Source organism: Lithobates pipiens, unplaced genomic scaffold, assembly GCF_037356315.1.
Source record: "Lithobates pipiens isolate NorthernLeopardFrog02 unplaced genomic scaffold, aLitPip1_a1.2 Scaffold_10, whole genome shotgun sequence".
Classification (NCBI taxonomy): Eukaryota; Metazoa; Chordata; class Amphibia; order Anura; family Ranidae; genus Lithobates; species Lithobates pipiens.
Genome location: NW_027507686.1, coordinates 21625541 through 21652042, shown reverse-complemented (window position 1 = coordinate 21652042; position 26502 = coordinate 21625541). Strand labels below are relative to the sequence as shown.

General features: G+C 42.5%; 1 protein-coding gene across 1 annotated transcript in view; it reads right to left on the bottom strand.

Moving 5' to 3' along the window:
* Positions 1-26502, bottom strand: part of TDRD12 (tudor domain containing 12) — a 97389-nt gene that overhangs the window by 34589 nt on the left and 36298 nt on the right. Inside the window, exons 8-13 of the mRNA XM_077463336.1 lie at positions 26329-26462; positions 24491-24595; positions 20722-20910; positions 17375-17531; positions 16625-16752; positions 4639-4827 (exon numbers count right to left, since the gene is read on the bottom strand). Coding sequence (XP_077319462.1) covers positions 4639-4827; positions 16625-16752; positions 17375-17531; positions 20722-20910; positions 24491-24595; positions 26329-26462 — 902 coding nt within the window. The remainder of the gene's footprint in view (positions 1-4638; positions 4828-16624; positions 16753-17374; positions 17532-20721; positions 20911-24490; positions 24596-26328; positions 26463-26502) is intronic.

Sequence of the window (26502 nt, the reverse complement as noted above, 5' to 3'; positions counted from 1 at the left end):
AAACCACTTTGACCTACAGGTAAGCCTAGATTAAGGCTTACCTGTAGGTCCAAGAAATATCTCCTAAACCTAAACGGTTTAGGAGATATTTACAAAAAGACAGGCACCGCTGTGTACGGCGCATGCGCCATAAACAGCGGTGCGCAGGCGCACTGAGCCGCCCACAGATCACGGCGATATGCCGCTCGTGTCGGCTCCCGTGCGCATGCGCTGGAGTGATGTCATCGCGGCTCTGGCGAATCACAGCGCCGGAGCAGCGAGACCCGGAAGTCACTCCGGGATACATGGCAGTGGCGAAGATGAAAACGGAGGACCGCTTCGGGGGCTTCGTTCTCAGGTAAGTTATTCATAATGACCTAGTATGCTATGCATACTAGCTCATTATATGCCTTTGCCTTGCAGGTTGCCTTTTTCTTTTTTTTTTTAATAGCCTTTACTTCCTCTTTAAACAATACCAGTATATGAATTGTATATTAATAATATCAACAACGCTTATGCTACATACACCCGATCGGACTTTTCAACAGCAAAGTTCCGACAGAAAAAATCCGCCGGACAATTCAATGGTGTGTGGGCATCATCGGACCTTTTTGGTCGAAAAATCTGACGGACCTAAGCCCTTGTACACACGGTCGGAAATTCCGACTGAAAATGTCCGATCGGACCGTGTTGTCGGATAATCCGACCATGTGCGGGCTCCATCGGACTTTTTCCGTCGGAATGTCCGACCAGCAAAGTTTGAAAGTTGGGTATAAAATTTTCCGACAACATGATCCTATCGGACAAAGTCCGATCGTTTGTAGAGAATTCTGATTGGACAAAATGCCACGCATGCTCAGATCAAATTACAAGACCAAAGCTATTGGCTACTAGCTTGAACGTAGTACCATTGTAACCAACGAACGTCATCACGTTCCAAATGATTGGATTTTCCGACAACTTTGTCTGACCGTGTGTATGCAACACCAGTTTCGGACAAAATCCGTCGGAAAAAAACAGACGGATTTTTTTTGTCGGAATGTCCGACCCTGTGTACAAGGGCTTAGAAATAGAACATGTTTCAAATCTTTCCGCCAGGAACCAGTTCCTATTGAGAAAACCGCTCGTCTGTATGCAGGTCCGATGGACCAACAACCACGCAAGGGCAGCTATTGGCTAATGGCTATTGAACTTCCCCTTTCTAGTCCCGTCGTACGTCATTGCGTTAAACGATCAGACTTTGGTGCGATCGTGTGTAGGCGAATCCGTTTCAGCGGAACTCCGTCAGAGTTCATTCCGACGGAAAGTCCGGTCGCGTGTACGCAGCATTAGAGCTCATTCACACTGCAGCTGGAAATAAAAAAAAAAATAAAAAAGCTGGTTTTACAGGCATTTGAGCTTTTTTTTTCAGCTTGAAGAAGCTTGTGCTTTTTTTGTGCTCTTGTGCGTGTATTTATTGAGCTTCTTCAACGGAAAGTTATTGGGACCCGTGACATGTCCCAGATGATTGCCAAGAGGGAGGAGGGAGAGGTGATCTCCCTTCAGGTGCTGCAGTGCGCCAGGAGGAAGTGGGAGCCAAATGTGGCATGTCAGGGGGTCACATCCCTAAAAGTGGAAGTTCCATTATTGGGTGGAACTCCACTTTAAGCTTTTTAGAGCATAAGCATTTTTTTTCCCACAAACCCTTCTAGATAGTAATTTCTTAACCACTGTGTAAACAAAACGAAAAGCTGGAACAAATGTTTTTGAGCTTTTTTGGAGCATTATCTCCTCTCAAAAATGGTGGGGGGGGGGGGGGGGTTCTGCCTGTAGGAGCATATGTCTAAAAATGCCTGAAAAAGCCAAAAAGTGTGCATGGACACATTGGGGTTGATTTACTAAAAGGCAAATCTACTTTGCACTACAAGTGCAGTCGCTTTATATCTGAGAGGAAGATCTGAAATGAAAGGGGAAGATCTCAAATGAGGGGAAGCTCTGCTGATTTTATCATCCAATGTACAAGCAAAAATGCTGTTTTTTTATTCTCCTTGCATGTCCCCCCCCCAGATCTACAGTGACTGCACTTCCAAGTGCGATTCCACTTGTAGTGCAAAGTGGATTAGCCTTTAGTATATAAACCCCACAGGCTGACATGGAGGGGAGTATCTAGGCAGAAAAAATAAGAGCTCAAACGCCTGTAGGAGCTATTGGCTCCCGCTGCTGTCAATCAAATCCAGTGTCATGGAAAGCAGCTCTCCGTGTGGGGAACCCGATGAAAAGGAGCAAGACGTGAAACCAGGTGACCCTAGAAAAGGAGAATCGGGGCTGGTATGTATAGCGCATCCGGAAAGTATTCAGAGCGCTTCACTTTTTCCACATTTTGGTATGTTACAGCTTGAATCCAAAATTGATTCAATTCTTTTTTTTTTCTTAAAATTCTACAAAAAATATCACATAATGACAACATGAAAGAAGTTTGTTTAAAATCTTTGCAAATTTATTAAGAATAAAAAACAAAAAAAATCTCATGTACATAAGTATTCACAGCCTTTGCCATGACACTCAAAATTGAGCTCAAGTGCATCCTGTATCCACTGATCATCATTGAGATGTTTCTAAAACTTGAATGAAGTGCATCTGTGGTAAATTCAGTTGATTTGGAAAGGCACACACCTGTCTATAGAAGGTCCCCCAGTTAACAGTGCATGTCAGAGCACAAACCAAGCCATGAAGTCCAAGCAATTGTCTGTAGACCTCCGAGACAGGATTGTATTGAGGCACAGATCTGGGGACGGGTACAGAAAAATTTCTGCATCACTGAAGGTCCCAATGAGCACAGAGGCCTTCATCATCCATAATGGGAGAAGTTTGGAACCACCAGGACTCTTCCTAGAGCTGGCCGCCTTGCCAAACTGAACGATCGGAGGAAAGGGGCCTTAGTCAGGGAGGTGACCAAGAACCCGATGGTCACTCTGACAGAGCTCCAGCGTTTCTCTGTGGAGAGAGGAGAACCTTCCACAAGAACAACCATCTCTGTAGCACTCCACCAATCAGGCCTGTATGGTAGAGTGGCCAGACGGAAGCCACTCCTCAGTAAAAGGCACAGTCCACCTGGAGTTTGCCAAAATCACCTGAAGGACTCTCAGACCAGGAGAAACAAAATTCTCTGGTCAATGAAAAAAAAAAAGCTTAAAGTCTTTAACCAGGCACCACTCATCACCTGCCCAATACCATCCCTACAGTGAAGCATGGTGGTGGCAGCATCATGCTGTGGAGATGTTTTTCTGCGTCAGGAACTGGGAGACTAGTCAGGATTGAGGGAAAGATGAGTGCAGCAATATACAGAGACATTCTTGATGAAAACCTGCTCCAGAGCGCTCTGGACCTCAGATTGGGGTGAAGGTTCATCTTCCAACAGGATAACGACCCTAAGCACACAGCCGAAATAACAAAGGAGTGGCTACAGGACAACTCTGTGAATGTCCTTGAGTGGCCCAGCCAGAGCCCAGGCTTGAACCCAATTGAACATCTCTAAAGAGATCTGAAAATGTCTGTTCACCGACGCTCCCCATTCAACCTGATAGAGCTTAAGATGTCCTGCAAAGAATAGAAGAAACTGCCCAAAATCAGGTGTGCCAAGCTTGTGGCATCATACTCAAAAAGACTTAAGGCTGTAATTGGTGCCAAAGGTGCTTCAACAAAGTATTGTGTAAAGGCTGTGAACACTTCTGTACGTGGGATTTTTTTTTTTTTTTTAATAAGTTTGCAAAGATTTCAAACAAACTTCTTTGACATTATTATGGGTTAGTGTTTGTAGAACTTTGAGGAAAATAATGAATTTAACCCATTTTGAAATAAGGCTGTAACATAACAAAATGTGGAAAAAGCGAAGCGCTGTGAATACTTTCCGGATGTACTGTATGACATGTTTGATTTGAAAAAAGTAAGGTTTGGGGTTAGGGTTCTTTTTTTTCATTTAATCATTAAAAAAAGCACTCAAAAACATGCAAAAAAAAAAAAGCACTAAAACTCTCAAAAACACTTGAATCAAGAGTTTCCATGCATTTCTATGGAACATAAACGCTTAAAAAAAAATGCAGCAATCTGCCCAATTTGAGCTGCAAAAAAAGCTCCAAAACTTTTTTGAGCTTCAGGAGACTTGTAGCGGAGATGTGAACCGTCTCTATAGAGAATAATTAATTTTTTTTCTCCGCAGGTATTTTAGAGCTTCAAGCTACAATCGAGGTGTGAACAAGACCTAAAGAGACATGTGGACTGTGACCTTCATTGGTATTCATGGGGCTTCTAAGGTCACAGCAGCATTGCAGGGAAAAAGACCAAGCGGCTCCAAAACCTTTGGCAGTCTCAAAAGATATGTGGTGGTATGTAACATACCACATAACATCTACAGCAGGGATATGCAATTAGCGGACCTCCAGCTGTTGCAAAACTACAAGTCCCATCATGCCTCTCCTCTGGGTGTCATGCTTGTGTCTGTCAGAGTCTTGCTATGCCTCATGAGACTTGTAGTTCTGCAAAAGCTGGAGGTCCGCTAATTGCATATCCCTGATCTACGGTATTATTTACACAGGTGTGTACATTTCCTTATTCCTCACGTTGTGTAAATGGTTATAATTACAGACATATGTACTCCCCTCCTTTTTACATGGCTTTCTGTACCTGTTGGACATTAGCAAAGACTGCTGCCTGCTCCATCCTGGTGATGATAACTTGTGGGCCGGATGTATAATTTAATAACAATTGCATATCCTGATGCCACGCGTTTCCAATTGCAACAACCTGCTGAGAAGTATCATCTCTAGTTTCCACAGACACCGTTTTCTTATAGGCTTCCAGTATGGCCGACATCTGGAAAGAAGACAACAGTTACTACGTGGACGAAAAATAAAAAGTTTTGCCATAATCAGACCCTAGGAAGGCCTGAAGGTGTGGAGCTTCCCGGACATCCCATTTAACTACAAACATAATTACATAGTAGGTGAGATCGAAAAAAAAGACACAAGTCCATCCTAAGTGTGTGATTATATGTCAGTATTACATTGTATATCCCTGTACGTTCCGGTCGTTCAGGGGTTTATCTAATAGTTTCTTGAAACTATTGATGCCCCCCCCCCGCTGAGACCACCGCCTGTGTAAGGGAATTCCACATCCTTGCTGCTCTTACAGTAAAGAACCCTCTATGTAATTTAAGTATAAACCTCTTTTCTTCTAATTTTAATGAGTGGCCACAAGTCTTATTAAACGCCCTTCCGCAAAAAAGTTGTATCCCTATTGTGGGGTCACCAGTACGGTATTTGTAAATGGAAATCATATCCCCTCTCAAGCGTCTCTTCTCCAGAGAGAATAAGTTCAGTGCTCATAACCTTTCCTCATAACTAATATCCTCCAGACCCTTTATTAGCTTTGTTGCCCTTCTTTGTATTCGCTCCATTCCCAGTACATCCTTCCTGAGGAGCGGTGTGCAGAACTGGACAGCATACTCCAGGTGCTGCCGGACCAGAGTCTTGTAGAGCGGGAGAATTATCATTTTATCTCTGGAATTAATCCCCTTTTAATGCCAATATTCTGTTTGCTTTGTTAGCAGCAGCTTGGCATTGCATGTCATTGCTGTGCCTATTATCTACTAGGACCCCCAGGTCCTTTTCCATCCTAGATCCCCCCAGAGGTTCTCCCCCCAGTGTATACATAACATTTCACAGCCCAAAGCTGGTAGGTCTTCAACCTGTGGTGAATGCTAGGGACTTGATGTAGAACAAGTAAACATTCACCATTCCAGTAACTAAGGATACTGACACTCATATGAATACATTTTTGCAGAAATGGATAAAAGTCAGAATTGGGCCCTAGATAGCAGCTTCAGCCTCCCATACCTTTGATTGGCATTGGTAAGGATTTCAGAGGCACAGGGAAGCCAAACAATTTGCATTAACTGTAGGGACTGGCAGGTCCCGCATGCATTCGCGGGTGTGACGTAATCGTGGCTCCAGCCAATCACAGTCCTAGAGCCCACAAACCCAAGAACAATTCCAGGAGACACGTTGTCGGTCACAGCAGTGTCCGGGGACCCCTGCAGCGTCAACCTAAGGTATTTCATAATGAGCTAGTATGCGATGCACAATAGGTCATTATGCCTTTGTCTTAAACAGCTTGATTTAAAAAAATATATATATATATTTCATTCGGGTTTACAACCACTTTAAGATTAAAGCCTCGTACACACAATTGGATTTTCTGACGGGAATTGTGTGTTGACCGACTGTTGGCGGAAAATCCTACCATTTGTACGCTCCATCGGACAATTGTTGGCGGATTTCCCAGCAGACAAATGTTGGATGGCAGGCTTTAAAATTTTCCACAGAGAACGGTCTGTTGTCGGATATTCCGATCATGTGTACTAGAGCTGTACGATTCTGGCTAAAATGAGAATTGCTATTTTTTTTTGCTTAGAAGATAGATCACGATTCTCACGCCGTAACATCATCTTTCACATTAAACAAAATAATTGGGCTAAATTTACTGTTGTTTAATTTTTTTTATTCATTGGAAGTGTATTTTCCCCCAAAAATTGCATTTGAAAGACCACTGTGCAAATACAGTGTGACATAAAATATTGCAACAATCGCCAATGGTCTCTGCTAAAAATATATATATATATATATATATATATATATATATATATATATATATATATATATATGATGTTAATATATAATGTATAATGTTAATATATATAATAATATATATAATATTATATAATGTTTGGAGGTTCAAAGTATTTTTCTAGCAAAAAACAATACAGATCGTCAGAGGGGGTGAATCCAGATTGCGATCTTTTAACGACTAATTGTGCAGCTCTAGTGTGTACACAAGTCCATCAGACAAAAGGCCAAAGTACAAACACGCATGCTCGGAATCAATGCTCACCAAACACAACATTAGCAGAAGGTGTCAAAGGGTGGCGCTAAAGAGCTGAAAAAACACATAGGTCGTCACTACATTCGTGTTTTTTGGCCGACAATTGTGTGCCGTTTGTATGCAAGACAAGTTCCTGCCACGCGCCCATCGGACAAAAGTCTGACGCTTTGTCTGCGGAAAATCCGATCGTGTGTACGAGGTTTAAATCGGAGTTACACCTTTTTCTTTTTTTTTTTAAAGCCAGCAGCTACAAATACTGTAGCTGCTGACTTTTAAAATAAGGACACATACCTGTCCAGGGCGCCTATAATGTCAGCACCCGAAGCCGACCTGTCCCTCGGCTCTAGGATGGAGGCGCCACCATCTTCAGTAAGGGAATCTGGAAAGGAAGCCTTGCGGCTTCACTTCCTGGTTCCCTACTGCGCATGCGCGACTCGCACTGCAGGTTCCCAATGGTCCTTGCTGTCTTGTGGGACTTGTGTGTCTCCCAGAAGACAGCAGAGGGGGACGGAGAAGGCACCGGAAGTATCGTAGATATCTGCGGGTGGCTCGGTTATCTATGCCCGGAAGTGGGAGCAAAATACCTGTATTAGACAGGTATCTGCTCCCTCCTCCCCCTGAAAGGTGCCGAATGTGACACAGAAGGGGGAGAGGATTCTGAAAAGGGAAGTTCCATTTTTGGGTGGAACTCCGCTTTAAGTGCCTATAGCTTGTCCATATTATCTACCAAGTATGGACATCTTGAGTGAATGGTTAATAATAGTTAGAATGACATGCCCGTAAGTGTGAGGAAGTGAATGCTTACCGCATCTTTGTTAACCTTGTGAGGACTACTCACATTTACCCTTCATTATTATAGACCCTGCTAACTGCCTCTTGCTGTGTGCACCCCCCCATGTCCACCTCTATTCAACCTGGTGGTCCCCCGTTTCGAGTCTTTGTTCGGCTGTTTGTCTTGTTCTACTGACATATAGCATTTATGATATATTTTACTTATTTAGCTCCAGAAGAAGCGCTTCTCAAGCGCGAAACTAGTCAAGCAAGTTTTTGGAGTCTTTGAAAACCAGAACTGACATCTTGTCAACTGGCCTTATTAACCCCTAATCTACTATTGTAGGGTTGCACTCTCCCAGGTTATTATATATTTGACCTCATCGTGGTTTTGTTTTTAACCAGGTTTCTTTCTGGCCTACCAGCTTCAGCCCATTGAGTCCAGCTGGACTCTAGGTCGCTGTGTGGCCACTGAGACACTTTTTAGCCACTTGCACTGATTTATATGTTTTTTTTTTGTTTTGTTTTTTATAAATGTCTATGTCTTCAAATATGTTTCATTAATAAAAAAAATTGTGAACTCTTTTTTAAATATGCCTATAAAGTCCATTCTTTTCTAGTCGTTAATGACTTAGACTTTCTAATAGGACGTGGCATAGTATACCCTATTGTACTGTCCACAGTGCTACTCTGTGGCGACAGTTTTTTCTACTTGTTTCCAAATATATATGGACCCAACTGTATTTGGATGCTTCGTAAACCACTTGCCTACTGGGCACCTTTACCTGCTTCCTGCCCAGGCCAATTTTCAGCTTTCAGCTCTGTAACACTTTGAATGACAATTGCACGGTCATGCAACGCTGTACCCATCTGAAATTTATATCATTTTTTTTCACACACATAGAGCTTTCTTTTGGTGGTATTTTTTGGTCTTTATTGAGAAGACATCATATAACAATTAACAGTCAAATATTATTCATATGGTGGTATTTAATCACCACTGGATTTTATTTTTTGCTAAACAAAGGAAGGGGGTGGTATAAAATGGTATAAAATTTTGCAAACAGGTAATTTTTCTCCTTCGCTAATGTGCGCTGATAAGGCAGGACTGATAGGAAGCACTGATTGGCAGCACTGGTGGACACAGATTGGCAGCATTGGTGGGCACTGATTGGACTGCACTGATAATCAGTGCCCCGATTATCAGTGCACGTCGCTAAAACAAGCCAGTCAATGGCTCTCTTCTTCTCTCCTCACGCTGTGACCATGAGGAGAGAAAAGCCAATAACAGGCTTGTGTTAACATCTTGTGATCAGGTGTCATTGACTGACAGCTGATCACATGGTAAAGGGCCACTGTGATTGGCTTTTTACCCCGATCTGTGATCAGCTAACTCCAAAGGACTCTGCAATCACAGAGCAGGCCACCCGTGCGTCGCGATCATAGGAGGACCTCCATGGACACCCTCCAAGCATTGAAAGCCCATGCTGTAGCTATGCTTTGGGTACAGCGTGGGCGACAAGCAGTTAAAATGTCTTCAACACAGAACAAGTTCATGTGAATGTGACTAACTACTACCAGCTATACCATGACCTGAATTAATGGGAATGATCAAAGACACAGCACTCTTGTTCTCTTTCAAACCACATATAAAAATCACCATGGCTTTTTACCTATAAGGAAGAAAGAGATGACTGCTAAGTGAGGGAACCTTTACTATTCTGTTACCTGCTTGCTGTTGGGTCTGCATACCATGAAAAGAAACTATCTGATAAAGCCTTGTGAATCAAAATACCACGGGGTGGTTGTTTTGTTCTTGGCTTCACAGTAGGGCTGAAACAACTAATCGATTAATCGACAACTAATCGATTATGAAATGAATCGATTACTATTTTCATAATCGATTAATCGGCCAGTAACAAAATGGGGTTAAAGTTAATGAGTCTGATGATATTTATACACACTATATCTCCTCTAATAGTATATACACTATATCATTCCTCAAATAGTATATACAGTATATCTCTCCTCTAATAGTATATGCAGTATATATCCCCTCTAATAGTATATACATTATATCTCTCCTCTAATAGTATATACAGTATATAGCCTCTAATAGTATATACAGTATATCTCTTCTAATAGTATATACATTATATATCTCCTCTAATAGTATATACAGTACATCTCTTGTAATAGTACCGGTATATAAAGTATATTGCCTCTAATAGTCTATACAGTACCGTATTTGCCGGCGTATAAGACGGCCAAAAATCGGGGGTCGTCTTATACGCCGGGTATAAAGCAGGGGTCATTTTCTATGCAAGCCGCCCGCTGGATGGCAGCCTACTGGATGCTCGCAATAAATGCGGTAATACTGTATACAGTATACACCGCTGAGCCAATCCTGGCAAGCGATGTATTCTATTAGTGAATACAAAGCCTGCTCGGATTGGAGTAACCACCTCTGCCAATCCAAACAGGCCATACGGTAGCCTGCTCCGATTTTTTTGAGAGAGGCGCGGGCTGATGATGTTACAGCCCCTGCCAATCCGAGCAGGCTTTGTATTCATGAATAGAATACATCGCTCGCCATGATTGGCTCAGCGAGGTATACTGTGGGACAGTGTTAACTGTTACATCGAGCAGGCTGACAGACTGGTCGGAAGGGGGTCGTCTTATACCCCAAGTATAGCACAAACCCAACATTTTAAAAGAAGATTAGGGGGTCGTCTTATATGCTCAGCCGCCTTATACGCCGGCAAATACGGTATATATTACCTCTAATAAATGCAGTATATCTCTTCTGTCTGTTATTCTCAGAGTGGATTAGATATTTTTCTCCTTAACCATATAGTTGGTTATTTATATTTATCACAGCATAGAAATATTTAAGAATAAAATTGCCTTTTTTTTAAACTTTACATATTAACTAAATTATACACCACACTTTTTTTTTTTAAGGTTATTAACCGATTAATCGAAACAATAATCGGCCAACTAATCGATTATGAAAATAATTTTTAGTTGCAGCCCTACTTCACAGCCACCTCCAAATCTTGATCTACAGAATGCGGCTCAGTTCAATCCCTATTGATAAACGTACACAATGTTCTAGTTCACATATAGAGTGGGAACTAGTTCTCCCCATCAAAGCATTCTTTTAGAGAAACAAGTATATGTGACTGGAGTTCATGAGCAAAGAACAAAATGCCTTAAAGAATTTGTGGTAGGGAAAAACTTTATAATATGCTCCACGTTCTGGAAGGTTAACAAGGATTGTTTATTCTCAGTGCTATCAGAGAAGATGAACTGAATGAGAAATAAACACCCCAAAAGCTTCTTATAAAAGTGTCACTAAACCCAAATCATAAGAAACTATCAATAGTGTATTACATGCTGTTCATACTCACGCGGTCACTATGAGATCCGTTTTTTAATTCTGCTAAAAACATGGTTTATCCTGCTGCCTCCCCCTTCTGTCCATTTCCCCATTTCCCCAATTCAGCTAGAGATTTTGCAGCTGTGGTGGCAGCTCTGCACATGCTCAGTTTTCAGCGAGTTTCTATGCTGAGCATTTCCTTCCTATCACATCTGAGTAGCCCATGTGACTATACACAGTGGTAAATGACAGCCCTCTCCCTCCCACCTTCTCCATGCTCACTAAAAAGGTAAAGATATCAAAATGAAGGTGTGATATTACATGTAGATTGAGGGAGGCTTCACCTCCCTGTTATTCTTAGACACAGGCTGGAGAAACAGGACACAACCTGTGACTGGCAGAAATCCACCCACACCAGGTTATTGCCAAAACAATAATAAAGATGCGATTTCAAACATATATTTGTATGACAGTTTATATTATTTATTTTTACTCTGTATTTCAAAAGCTGATTTTTTTTAACATGTGAACAGCAGCAGAGGACTAGAAGCTCCTCCTGCTTATGTTTCTCTGCAGACAGGCTGGGAGAGACCTGGGTCATGTGAAAGCTGGATATCGATTAGGAAAACATTACATTACATTTATTGTTTTAAGTAAAATAATTACAGTGCCACATACAGAAATAGAAGGGACAATGTACATTAAACAGTGTGTGTGTTTAGTAATCACTTCAACTCAGCTAAATACACTCAAAGTTCATCAAAATAAAATGTGTGCAAAGCCTTATGCCGCGTACGCACGATCTGAATTCTCATTGGAAAAAGCTCTGATGGTTTTCCCGACGGAATTCGGCTCAAGCTGTCTTGCCTACACACGGTCACATCAAATTCCGATCATTTATAACGCGGTGACGTACAACACATACGACGTGACTAGAAAAAGGAAGTTCAATAGCCAGTAGCCAATAGCTTCTGTCTCGTAGTTGAATCTGAGCATGCGTGATTTGTGGCGTGTCGGAATTGCATACACACGATGCAGCGTACACACGGTCGCATTTTCCGATGAAAAGCTCTCATCGGTCTTTTTCTGGCCGGAATTCCGATCGTGTGTACGCGGCATTACAGTTCGCAAGCAGCCATATCCAGAGTAGACCCTTGTTTGGGTGGAAGCAATAGTCTCCCTGTAGAGGTCTTAACCTTCCCCCTTTGCTAGACAGAAATAAAGTTCTCCATTAAAGTGGTAGTAAACCCGCTTTTTCTTTCTTTTTTTTTACACCTGCAAAGCAAAAGGCATAATGAGCTAGTATGCATGGCATACTAGCTCATTATGAAATACTTACCTTAGAACGAGGCCCCGACATCTGGCCCGATCCACGCAGAGGGAGCCGACATGCTCCCTCTGCGTTTCTTCCGGGTATCGCGGCTCGGCGCTGTGAGTGGCCGGAGATTTCATTCCGGCCGGTCGGCCACTCCTGGATTTTCTGGCCGAGAATCCCCTTGTGCGCATGCGCCGCTGCAGTCAGCGGCGCATACCGAGGGGAATATCTCCTAAACCGTACAGGTTTAGGAGATATTTTTTTTTACCTACAGGTAAGCCTTATTATAGGCTTTCCTGTAGGTAAAAGTCCCAAAAATGAGTATACAACCACTTTAAGCAAGGAGCATGAGTTTGCGGCTTGGAGAATTTCAGCTCTGACTTAACAGAAGGCGTCAAACTTCTACAGTAAAGCCACTGCTTTCACAGACAGCAAGGGTTCTTCTTTGCAGCATACTGGCAGGGAACACATTTTTCTGCACAGCAGGTGAAAAAAAAAAAACAATGTGTGAAGAAGGAAAAATGTGCAACCAGTGTCAGTTATAAGAAAAAAAAAAAAAAAAGGTGGAGTGACAATATTACCAACAAAGTAACAATAATTAAACACCTGGTGAGAATTGCCAAAGGAGATGAAACAATCCTATATGGTAGTCCGTAGACTGTTATAGTATTATATCCAATTGCCAACACTGTAGCAATGGAAATAGCTGTGATATAGACACAAAATAACAACTACTGAAAAAGAGAAAAGAACAGTCCTATGTAATAGAGTCCCATAGACTGCTAGAAGTGTTGTATCCAAACACAAAAACTTCATGGGGCATCAAAGACGTTTAACCACTTGCCGACCAGTGCACAACGATGTACGTCGACAGAATGGCACGGGCAGGCAAATGGGCGTACATGTACGTCCCTTTAAATTTGCCGCGGACTCGATCGCCGCGGGCATCCCCGCGATCGTCTCACGGAGCGGCCAAATGAAGAAATGCTGTTGTAAACAGCATTTCTTCATTCTGCCTAGCAACTAGTGACGCTGATCTCTGCTCCATGTGATTGGAGCAGAGATCAGTGTTCACTAAATGAAAGCCCAACCCCCCCACAGTTAGCAACACACCCCTAGGAACACTTAACCCCTACACTGCCACCCACTGGTTAACCCCTTCACTGCCAGTGTCATTTACACAGGAATCACTGCATTTATATAGCAGTGATTACTGTATAAATGACAATGGTCCCAAAAATGTGTCAAAAATGTCCGATGGGTCCCCCACAATGTCGCAGTCACAATAAAAATCGCTGATCGCTGCCATTACTAGTAAAAAAATAAAAAAAAATAATAATTAATAAAAATGCTATAAAACTATCCCTATTTTGTAAACGCTATAACTTCTGCGCAAACCAATCAATAATCGCTTATTGCGATTTTTTTTTTACCAAAATATGTAGAAGAATACATATCGGCCTAAACTGAGGGAAAAAAATGTTTTTTTATATATTTTTGGGGGATATTTATTATAACAAAAAGTAAAAAATAATGCGTTTTTTTTTAAAATTGACGCTCTATTTTTGTTTATAGCGCAAAAAATAAAAACCGCAGGGGTGATCAAATACCACCAAAAGAAAGCTCTATTTGTGGGAAAAAAAGGACATCAATTTTGTTTGGGAGCCACGTCGCAGGACCGCGCAATTGTCTGTTAAAGCGACGCAGTGCCGAATCGCAAAAAGTGGTCTGGTCTTTGACCAGCAAATTGGTCCGGTCTGCAAGTGGTTAAAATGATTCTGTTCTTTTCCTCATTAGCCAAAGCAAAAAGCGCTGCTTACCAGATCAGGTGGATCTCAGATTATAGAGATCATACGAGCACACACAGGAGGAGTGGATTTGGCAATCGATGTAACGATCAGCGATGGCAAAGACCTTCCTCCTACTCCTGTTTCACACTGCTGTCTTGTTGCTTTCCTGGGTCCACTGAGGGAGATACTCCATGCAGGGGGGGGGGGGGGGGGGGCGGGTATATGTTATAGGATATAAGAGAGAGGCTTCATGGTGCAGTACTTTAAAAGGATTTTTATTTTAAAAAAGATTTTCCATCAGTACTGACATCCAACACGAGTGGTATGCAACCAAATCAGAACAGCCACGGCTTAAGCCAGCCGATACGCAATGACGTCAAGATCTATAGCTCCACCCAACGCGTTTCCCCATTAAAGGCATCGACTGGGAAAGGAGACAGTCTCCTTTCCCAGTCAATGCCTTCTACGGGATGGAAAATCTTTTTTAAGATAAAAATCTTTTTAAAGTACTGCACCATGAAGCCTCTTCTCCTCTATCCTATAACATATACCCCTGCATGGAGTATCTCCCTCAGAGGGTCCAGGAAAGCAACAAGGCAGCAGTGTGGAGTGGAAGTAGGAGGAAAGTCTTTGCCATCGCTGATCGTTACATCGGTTGCCAAATCCACTCCTCCTATGTGTGCTCGTATGATCTCTATAATCTGAGATCCACCTGATCTGGTAAGCAGCGCTGTTTGCTTTGGCTAATGAGGAACAGAACAGAATCATTTTAAATGTCTTTGATGCCCCATGAAGTTTTTGTGTTTGGATACAACACTTCTAGCAGTCTATGGGACTCTATTACATAGGACTGTTCTTTTCTCTTTATTAGTAATTATTATTTTGTGTCTATATCACAGTTATTTCCATTGCTACAGTGTTGGCAATTGGATATAATACTATAACAGTCTACAGACTACCATATAGGATTGTTTTATCCTCCTTTAGCAATTATCACCAGGTGTTTAATTATTGTTACTTTGTTGGTAATATTGTCACTTCACCTTTTTTTTTTGAATTATCACTGGTTGCACATTTTTCCTTCTTTACACATTTATATAAGCTGGATATTCTGTTTTCTGTCTGATGCTGCACCGCCCCCTCTTTTTGTTTTGAATATTCATCTTTTGCATCATTTTTTTCACGTACACACACCTGAGGTTAAGCGCAGATTGTCCCCCTTCTTTTTTTCTTCGAAAAAAAAACAATGCACCCAAATAGTATTTTGCAGATCTAACCTAAAAGTTCAGATTGGCTTTAAAGCAGAACTAAACCATTAAATCCTTTTCTAGCCAAACACAGTACAATCTTTCCTTTCTATTTAGATCTTGAGGTGCTGTGATGCTGCCCATGTGATCAGTTATGACACCGGCCATTTGAGAGCTTGAAAGTTTAGTTGAGAGCTGACATAAAACCACCAGCAACATTGACAATAATCTCAAGAGGTAATGTAACGATGTAACGATCTGGGAAACCATAAAATTGGTGGATTTAGATCCACTTTAAGTTATACTCAAAACAGTATGTCCAAAAAATTGCGCCCTATTGAACACAACTCAGCGCCTATGGATCAATTTATACGGATAACCAGTTTACTTTAAAATCATTAAAATCAATATCTAAATCAAGCAGCTGCTTTAAAATATAGTACACCTGTATAAAAACAATATAAAACCGATACTTTATAAAAGTCCACTTTGTATATTGTAGCAGCGCTTATCACTTTTCTCTAAGTGAGGGCCCTCAGACGAAGTCGGATATGACGAAACGCGTCATGGATGTAACCAACCGGAAGTGACACATGCGCCTCATCCCCCCGTTCCACGAGCCAGAGTAACAGGAAGTGACTCGCTGATGTACACAGCAAAAGCTCAACGCTCTTCCAGCAATCAGGATTGGGATAAAGACACAGTGCACTTTATTTTTAACTACTGTTTTAACTGATAATTTCTGGTACGCTTAATGATTATTGGGGGGCTATTGTATTAATAAAAGGGTAAAACAGGATTACACTATGGTTCTATGTTTTATTCCTTTCGCATGATACACCAGAGCCCCAACCCGCTAATAGTGGCATCTAGTGGATAAGGAGGAATCAACAAGGGATTGATGATTTTCTGAAGGTCTATTTCTGGTGTTTTGGTGAGTGCATCTTCAAAGGGGAATCCCGAGCCACGAGCTGTGAAAATCTGGGTGGAAGCTTTCTCTATCAATCACAATAAGAACCCTTCAATCACTCCTAGCACGCTTATATCATTAGAATTGCAATTTAGACTTTTTCACTTAGAGAAAAGTGATAAGCGCTGCTACAATATACAAAGTGGACTTTTATAAAGTATCAGTTTTATATAGTTTTTTTACAGGTCCACTTTAAGTTATACCCAATAAGTCCACCCAAACAGTAAGCACCCACGTTAACCAGACCCAGCTTACCTGTGATCTGGCTTTAGCAAAGAGCACATCCACTTCATCCAGGACCAGATGGCAGAGCCGCAGAAGAAGTAGCCCATGGTGCTCCATACACCTCAACAAGCAGTGTGGAGTTGTGACAACCAAGCAATCTTGACAGAAATAAAATAATTACATCATTGTTCGAAGTATAAATTCACTAAGGCCGCGTACACACGCGGGGACTGTTCGCCCAACTTTGTCTGCCAAACAGTTTCAGCGGACAGTCCGCTCAAAATTAGCATGGACGGACTTGCCCACACACGACGAACGAACAGTCCGCTGAAACCGTGCGCGATGACGTGAACGGCACGTACGACGGGACGAAAAATACGACGTCCTATACACTGCAATGCAAACTTCGGCGTGTAAATCCTTTCTGAGCATGCGCGGAACTTAGTTTGACGAACAAGCCTACACACGAGGGGACTGTTCGCTGAAACAGAGTTTCAGCGGACAGTTTTTCGGAATTTCCGAAAAACTTTGTTCAGCAGACTGTCCGCTGAAACTGTCCGCTGAAAGCCCACACACGAGCGGACTGTCCGCCGAAACACTGTTCAGCGGACAAAGTTGAGCGAACAGTCCCCGCGTGTGTACGCGGCCTAAGAGTGTGATTAAATTCAGCAAATCATTATCTTTCTAATTAGAAGGGTTTTAGTGTGTTCTGAAAGGTATTCAAATAAAGTCCAGAACAAGTCAACCACAGAAGGATTTGTAGATGTGAATTGAACTCACATGGTTTCCTCAAGTTGAGGCCTTCAATTTCTTCCTTCGACTGCCCCACCAGCACCAGCATGGGGTTCACCAGCTGGACACATTTGCTGTAATCCATGAGAAGATTGTATACTGTGTGACACTTGTCCCATGAAGAGCACAATACGATCGCATGTGGCTGAAAGACAACATTATGACCATTACAATGGAACAATGCACCCAAGGCATAGCTAAGGATGCTGCTTCCACAGACACAAGCACAAAAACAAAAATGGTCTTAGAGCCAAATCTGCCATAAAAAATTTGATTTTTTTACTCACTGTAAAATCCTTTTCTAGGAGTTCATTGAGGTACGCCGGAAATCTTTAACCTTCAGATGATACTGCTGCCTACAGGATTCGACTGTAGCCTAGCCCAGGATAACCATCCCCTACTACCAGCATGCCTCAGTTCGCAAGCAGTACTGAGAGCATGATTAGAAACACAGAAGGGGAGGACCTGTGTCCCTTAATAAACTCCCCAAAAATGTTTACACTGGGAACAAAAATGGAAATTTTGACTTATGTGTACACTCCATATCGTAGAGTACAGTACAGGACACAGGATATGTAGTCGTAGACCATGGGCTATATGCTGCTACCTTCAGGTGGTTGGAAACTGTCAAAAGCTTTGCTGGGAATGCCCAATCTGTGAATAGTAGGGATCTTCACACTGGTAGAACCGTCTGCCCATTCAAGCAATTGTTTAATTATTTTGTATTGAAGATGGACGTCTTCCTTGTGCTGTGCGCATAGAAGTTTCTTTGATTTTGCACAGATTTGTCTTGATAAAAATAATTGTCGATGCGATAACAATAGATATATCTGTGGTTGAGAGGCATAGATGAAGGTGTGAACATCCCTTGTTCTTTAGTATTGTACAGTCACATTAGAGGTCATTGTCTCCTAATGAATCTATATTTCGACGAAACGTGTAGATCCATTACACCCAATCTATGACTATAAGATGCAATGCTATAACACCTTCAAGTTGTAATGTGATATGTGTTACCTTTTTTGATGAGAAGCTGGCATGAATATATTCTCTTTATCTTTTATTATGTTTTTAAATGCGTAATGAAGTTTTATTTTTAATTGAACGAGGTATTTCCTGGAAGACACATTTAAAGTCCCATTATGTATGTCTCTCACTGCATCTGATGCTCAGGTTGACAGAAGATAGACAGTTGAATGAATTGTATCTTAAAGTGGAATTCCAGGCTAAAACTAAAATCCCTACATCTATAGCCATTCTAAGCCCTTGTACACACGGTTGGACATTCCGACAACCAAATCCGTCAGATTTTTTTCAGACGGATTTTGTCCGAAACTGTTGCATACACACGGTCGGACAAAGTTGTCGGAAAATCCGATCGTTCAGAACGTGATGACATTATTTCGTTATGACGGGACTACGTTCATGCTAGTAGCCAATAGCTTTGGTGTAGGAATTTGATCTGAGCATGCGTGCCACTTTGTGCAATCGGAATTCTCTACACATGATCGGATAAAGTCCAATCGGATCATGTTGTCGGAAAATTTTATAGCCAAGCTGGAAAACTTGGTCCGTCAGATATTCCGACGGAAACAGTCCGATGGAGACCACACACGGTCGGATTATCCGACAACGCGGTCCGATCGGACATTTTCCGTCGGAATGTCCGACCGTGTGTACAAGGGCTAACACTAACCTCTCTAGACCTGAAAAGAAAAAAATCTGGATACATACCTTTTTGGAAACCGAGCAGACCCGATCTCCAACGGTGGAAGCGGGTGAAGAGGACACATCCGACAACAAAAGCCCCATATTAACTCTATAGGTGATGTCACTTCTCATTCATTTCACAGCCGCTGTCGGGCGTGTGCAGAACTTCCGCCACTGGGGATCGGGTCGGATCAGCTTCAGAAAAGGTATATATACAGATTTTTTTTTTTTTTTTCAGGGCTAGAGAGGTTAGTGTTAGAATGTTGGTGGCTATAGATGCAGGGATTTTAGTTTTAGCCTGGACTTCCACTTTAAGCCCCCATTCACACCGATGCGACTTGTCATGGGATTTGACAGTTCCAAACCATATGACAAATCACATCCCATTGCTGGTAACGCAACCGTTCATGTTGCAGCGATTATGAAAAAAGACCTTGCACTACTTTTTGTCAATTTCATTGAGACCTGGTGCAAAACCACTGCTACAGCGCAGGAAAGTATAACATGTTTGTTATTTAAAAAAAAAAAAAAAACAATAACAAGACTTTATTACAATCACTTTAAATGCAAGATAGAGATGGGAAGAGCAATAAATAGATAGGAAGAGGAGACAGAAATGGGAAGAAAAAAAGAGGAAGTTGGGAAAGAGAGAGAAAGACAAGACAATGATAGTGATGCAAAGAGGAGAGAGAGAGGAGAGAGAGGAGAGAGAGAGAGAGAGAGAGAGAGAGAGAGAGAGAGAGAGAGAGAGAGAGAGAGAGAGGAAACAGACATAGGGGCTGATTTACTAAAAGTGAAGAGAACAAAACCAGGTGCAGTTCTCCATAGAATCAGCTTCTAGTTTTTTTTTGTCAAGGCTCAAAGCGATATTAAAGTCTATTTTTTTTTTAATAACACATGTTATACTTACCTGCTCTATGCAATGGTTTTGCACAAAGCACCCCGGATCCTCCTTATTCTCAGGCCCTCCCTCCTGCCGCATGCCCCCACAGCAAGCAGCTTGCTCTGGGGTACCCAAGCAGGTGCACTCCGGAGCCGTGGCTCTGTGTCCATTTACACAAAGAGCCGTGGCTCGGCCCGTCCCCTTCATCTCCTGATTGGCTCACTGGCTGCGATTAACAGCAGCGAGAGCCAGTGGTTCCTGCTGTTGCCAAAAGCCAATCAGGCGTACGAGTCCCCTGAGAGCCAAGGCTCTCGTGGACATCGCTGGATCAAGCAAGTATTAGGGGGAGGCTGCTGCATACAGAAGGTTTTTTACCTTCATGCATAGAATGCATGAAGGTAAAAAAAACTTGTGCCTTTACAACCATTTAAACTGAAAAAGCTGGAGTTAGAAGCTGATCGGCTACAATGCACAGCTACACCATAATTTGCACTCTCCCCTTTTAGCAAATCAACCTCATAGGGATTGCAAAAAAGGAGAGATATAGGAGAAGAGGGGACAGGAAAGAGATACAAAGAGAAAGGCGGGAAGTGGAGGGATGCAGATAGGTGGGATGAGGAAAGCTATACATACACTCTATACGTTGCTGTGTATTTGAGCAAACATTTTAATGTGTGTGTAAATACAGTACGTCTGAAGGAGGAGACTGCAAAAGCTATTAAGAGAGAATGCACATTCTTACCCCGTGTTTTGCTGGCAGTACTTTGTAAACCGCTGATGCACAGTTAAGGTAAGTCAGAAGAGGCGGAATATAATACATGGGGTTTGAGCAATCAGGAGTGATGACAATTGTGTCAGATCCTTCAGCGATCGGAGCCCAGCAGTATGATTCTGTCAAGTTGGGTCCGCTGTAGCCAGTAGCCATCAGCCTCTGTAAAACATACAAGTCTAATATAGTTGCACGCTCTTTGTAAGATTACAAGTGGGGTGTCCCTACCTGTCCTGGTTATGTGACCCAGGGCCGTCTTTAAGGCAGGGCAAAAGGGGCAGCTGCCCTGGGCCCTGTCATTGTTGTGGGGCCCAAAACAGCTGCCTCATACTTGCCAACTATCCAGGTTTAAATTCTTGTCCCTTGAAGTTTTATTCCTGTGCTGTGTCCCAATATCTCAGTGTGAAATGCTGGTACTAATGCTGCCCAGCTCTGGCCTATTGTTGTGTGCAGATGACTCACCTGCAGATCCTGTGTTTACATGTAAATAACCGGCATTCGTATGTAAATAGCGGCGACAATACTAAGTAAATAGCTGCGGCTGGCAGCACTGATATGTAAATAAAGGCGGCATTCCTATGTATATCATGCTCCCCTGCTGTGAGGAGGTGATGTGCTGTAACCTCTAGCAACTAATCAGTGAGCCGTAATGTGTGCTGTAACCTCTAGAAACTAGTCAGTAAGCAGTAATGATATGTTGTAACTGCTGGCAACCAATCGCAATTGCTGCCTGATCTGATACAGAAAACTGATTTTAAGTCTAGCTGCCATTTATTGTATGTCTCAGAGTAGGTGGAGAGGGAAATTGCATGGGGGGGGGGGGCCCAAGAAAATTTTGCCCAGGGTCCAATCTATATTAAAGACGGCCCTGATGTGACCCACTATTTTTATTATCTTTCTGATTATTTTTTTCCCATTTCGTTAGCATTTAGAAAACCATTACACACGTGTACAAAGAAATTTTTTTCCTCGATGCTATATAATGATACCTCCATCAACAAAGTAACAGAGTCTGAATCTCTTTCATCATACCAGGACTGTAATAAATCCTTCATCTTCCTGGCAAAGAGTGTACCCCCATCACCATGGTAATGTGCCAGTCTCCCCATTTCTATAACAACAGTACTGTGGCTCTGGCTAAGAAACCCTTTTCCCCATGGCAGCAAGGGACAGTCTCACCATCTCAATGGCAACAGGGCAGATACCTCACTTGCCACCTTCACCCTTAGCAACTGACCAGACCATTCTAACACCATGGCGATGAAGGCAATCCTTCAATCATAATGGCAACACCAAAATGACCATAACTCCTTATCACTTCAACAGGGCCATAACCTTCACATGAATAACAATACTGATCAAGAGTGAGCATTGTCTGTAGGTACTAAAGTGGTCAGCTGCAAAAGAGAAACATAAGCGTAAATACAATGCATCATTCCTATAAATCTTACATAAAGAACTTAAGACATCATATTAGGGGTCGACTGATTATCAGAGCGGCCGATTATTAGGGGCCGATATTCAAATTTTTCAAATAATCGGTATCGGTCAGAAACTTACCAACGTAACCGATATTGGTCAGCCAACCTCCTCCCCCTGTCCCCACGTGGTGCTCGCCGCAGTCTCTGCCAATCTTTGTCAGCGGCGTGGCGGGCAGCAGAGAGATGACATCTTTCACTCCTCACATCACCTCTGTTCTTCCCCTACAGCAAGGCTGCTCCTGGCAGAGAAATAGTTATGTCATCTCTCACCGCCCGCATGTGGAAGTTTACCCGCTCGGACGCTTCAAGGGGGAGGCTGCCAGAAATTGTCGAAGTAGCGACACGCTGCATCTGGGTGGCAGGTGACAAAATATCAGCACCCGATATCGGCTATCGGCCGGAAAAACGGCTGAAAAATCGGTATCGGTACTGAAACAATGGTATTGGTCCACCCCTACATCATATATTTAGCAGTTTGCTTTTAAAGCAAACTGTTGAGTTTCTTGACTGAGTTCACACCTATGCAGCTTTTGATCATTTTGCATTTATGCACATGCAATTTTACTGCGATTTGTGTTTTTGTGTGCTTTTTTTTGTCCAAGCTGTTGTTGGGCATATTAAAAAAGCCAAAATGCAAATCATGGCTAAATTGCAACAAAACCGCACTACATGCTTTTCTGCAGCTTCTCCATTGAAGTCTTTTGAACCGAAAAAGCAAAAAAGAAAAACACCACCGTTTTGCGTTTAAAAAAGACCCTGATCCTTTCCAAAAACGCAGCGGCTGAAAAAAGCGTAGATGTGGACGTTTCCTATATGAAACCATGTTAAGTAAAAATGCAGTGCTTTTCTGCAAAAAGCACCAAAAACGTATACGTGTGAAACGAGTCTTAGGCCTGATGCCCACCAGTTTCTTATAAATGCTTTTTCTCCTGACAGGAATTTTTTTTTAAAAAAAACAGCGTTTTTAACTCACCTAAGCTGCATTTCTTTTTAAACCAGTTTAGATAGATGTAACAGTTTAGCAGTTTTTGGAGTTTATTTAATTGGCCAGAATTTGAATTGCCAGTTGTTTAGGCACATTTAACGGCGTGTTTTGTGGTCAAAATTCCATCCCCTGAACATGATTTTAGGGTGTTTAGAAAACTACCTCTAACCTCCCCTGCTACTAAACTGCTAAAAATGTCCATTTGTGCATGACACAGGATAACATTAGGGGAAATTCAAGGGCTAAAAAAAACAAAACGCCTAAAGTCACAAAAAAACAAAAACAAAAAAAAAAACAGAAGTTTAACAGCAGTAGTGTGCATGAAGCCTAAACTTAAAGCGGGGTTCCACCCTAAAGTGGAACTTCCGCTGATCGGAACCCTCTCCCCCTCCGGTGTCACAATTGGCACCTTTCAGGGGGGAGGGGGGTGGAGATACCTGTCAAAGACAGGTATTTACACCCACTTCCGGGCATAGACTCCCGTGGGAGTCTATGCCTCTTCCTGTCCTGCCGCGCTGTCTGCTGGGACACACACGGGTCCCAGAGACAGCGCGGAGAATTCCTACTGCGCTGTGCGACTCGCGCATGCGCAGTAGGGAACCGGGAAGTGAAGCCGATTCGCTTCACTTCCTGATTCCCTCACCTAGAATGGTGGCGGCAGCAGCCGAGAGCCGAGCGATCGATCGGCCTCGGCTGCCGGCATCGCTGGACCCTGGGACAGGTGAGTGTCCATTTATTAAAAGTCAGCAGCTGTAGTATTTATAGCTGCTGGCTTTTAATATTTTTTTTCCCAGTACAGTCCCGTTTCAGGCTGGGTTCACACCGCTGCCGGTGGGAGACCCGGATGTGATTCGCACCGCACTGCAGTGCAAATCACATCCGATCTCTGTGCGATGCGAGTTCAGCCATACAGATAGTATGGCTGAATTCGCATCGCACCCGCCGCAAACTCGCACAGGACCCTTTTTTTGGTCCGCAGCAGAATCGGATCGCATGGGTGTTCACACCATGCGATCCGATTCCTGTCCGAGTTTGCAGATCGCACTGCGATATGCGGACTGATCTGGGGGTGTCATTAAGATTTCATTGACACTCCCAGCAGTCCGCATAGGGCAGTGTGAACTGCCGGCGGGAGGCATGCGATGCAGGAAAACGCCGCGGATTTGCGGCGTTCCCGCATCGCTACGGTGTGAACCCAGCCTTAAAGAATCACATTCAGGAATGGCCACACATTTTTACATAGACACAGTTATACATCCATTTACAATGGCCTTACCTTTTTGATACCAGAACAAAGAAGAGCAGATTCCAAGGTATGATAGGCTGTTAAGGTTTTGCTGACAAACACTGCTTCCTGAAGTTTTCTAGAAGCCTTTGGCTGCTAAGAAATAAAATACAGGTCAACATGTTAGAATCATATATATGTTCCCACCAGTGTTAATTTTGTCGACTAAATGAATACGAATTTAGTCGACTAAAATACAACTAAAACTAAAACAATTGAGATGACTAAAATGGGACTAAAACTAAAATGGCATTTTAGTCAAAAGACTAAGACTAAATTGAAATTTGACTTCAAAATTAACACTGGTCTGTAGTGCATGTTCATACCTCAATACCTTAAATAATATATGAGATTTTCACTCCAGTATTATATAATGAGTTTGGAAATTGTAGAGAAATGTTAAAGTGGTGCCCCCCCCAAAAAAAGAAAATAATGAAAATTCCTAAAAAAAAATAAAATAAATAAAAAAATGTGGAAAAATAATAAATATTTAACTCACCTCTAAATGCCTGTTGCTAGGTGGTCCCTCGTAGTCTGCCTCCTTCAGTGCCCGGGCACCTGATGTCACTTCCCCTCAGCCCAGTCAGTCATCTGTGAAGCCACAGCCGGGTGCCCACAGTAAGAATGCTGGCGCCGCCGAGCTGAGCGGGGAATGAGTGGGGCTTCATTCCCCCGCATCACTGGACCCTGGGACAGGTAAGTGTCCAATTATTAAAAGTCAGCAGCTGCAGTATTTGTAGCTGCTGACTTTTGTTTAATTTTTTTTTTTTTAAGGGGCACCCCACTTTAACTAATGCATTACAATTTAATTACACCCATTAGATTTTAGATGACTAAAATTAGTTTTAGTCGACTAAAATGTACTGGAGATTTAGTCGACTTAATACAACTAAAACAAAGACAATTGCAAAAGATTAAAATGGGACTAAAACTAAAATGCCATTTTAGTCCTAAGACTAAAACTAAATAGAAATTTGCTGCCAAAATTAAATACTGGTTCCCACTCCTGGTACATGCCTCATTTATTGTTTGCTACGATCATCATAAAATTTTCAAATTTACCTATAAAAGATTTTATTTGCCCTTTATTGAGCATTACTTCAGCTGTCTCAGGGCTTTAAAGCATTACTAAACCCACAACAGTAAAATCAGTCTGTATATGCAGGAAATCATGCTAGTTATACTCAATGTGGAACCTAAGGGGTACACTGCATTGTGTAAAAAGGCTCCTTAATCCTGTCTTCTCTGATCCTCCCCTTCTTCCATCGACTCCAGAACATATCCGGATCAGACAGGGTTAGTGGAGTCAGTCTGCACCTTCTCAGATGGTATGTATTGCTAGAGAGTTGTGTTTTTTTTGGTAGCGTGCATGTGATTAAAACATGGCCAATCAGCACTGTCCAGAGGTTCAGGGGTCATGGATCCTGATGGACAGCTCAGTGCAGTATCCTCCTCCTACAAGCTTTACCAGGAACTGATAGAAGTCACAAGACTGCTATTTACTGCTGATGAATATAGGTATTTAGCAGTTTGCTTACTAAAATAACTTAAATTTAAAATTGCGGCAGCTAGCGGAGAGGGAGAAGAACCCCGCTAGCTCTCACACTGAAAACCGGGGAGTTGCGCGGGCGAGTCTGTTCATTACATGGTACACCCTGAATATGGATAGAACATGCAACATATTACGAAAGGTGAACTTAACCTTTAAGGTCCAAATACCTTATTTCTCTCTACAACAGGCTCCCTCCAGTGTTTTTCGACTGGTCCCCACCACAGCTGCTCTGTAAGCTGCAACCGGCTCAGGTAGCACTTAAGCCTCCTAAACATACCATACGGGTTAATGCTCCTGTATTGTACATGATGACGCCAAGGTTCTGCCCACCACCCAAAGTACTGGGTGGAGTGGGAGATCCTTGGCTGAAGCACAGAATTGGGTAAGTGAAACTGCCTCTTCTGCAATCCCCTAGATATAACAAGCAATTAATCCTTGAAGTACAGGTGAC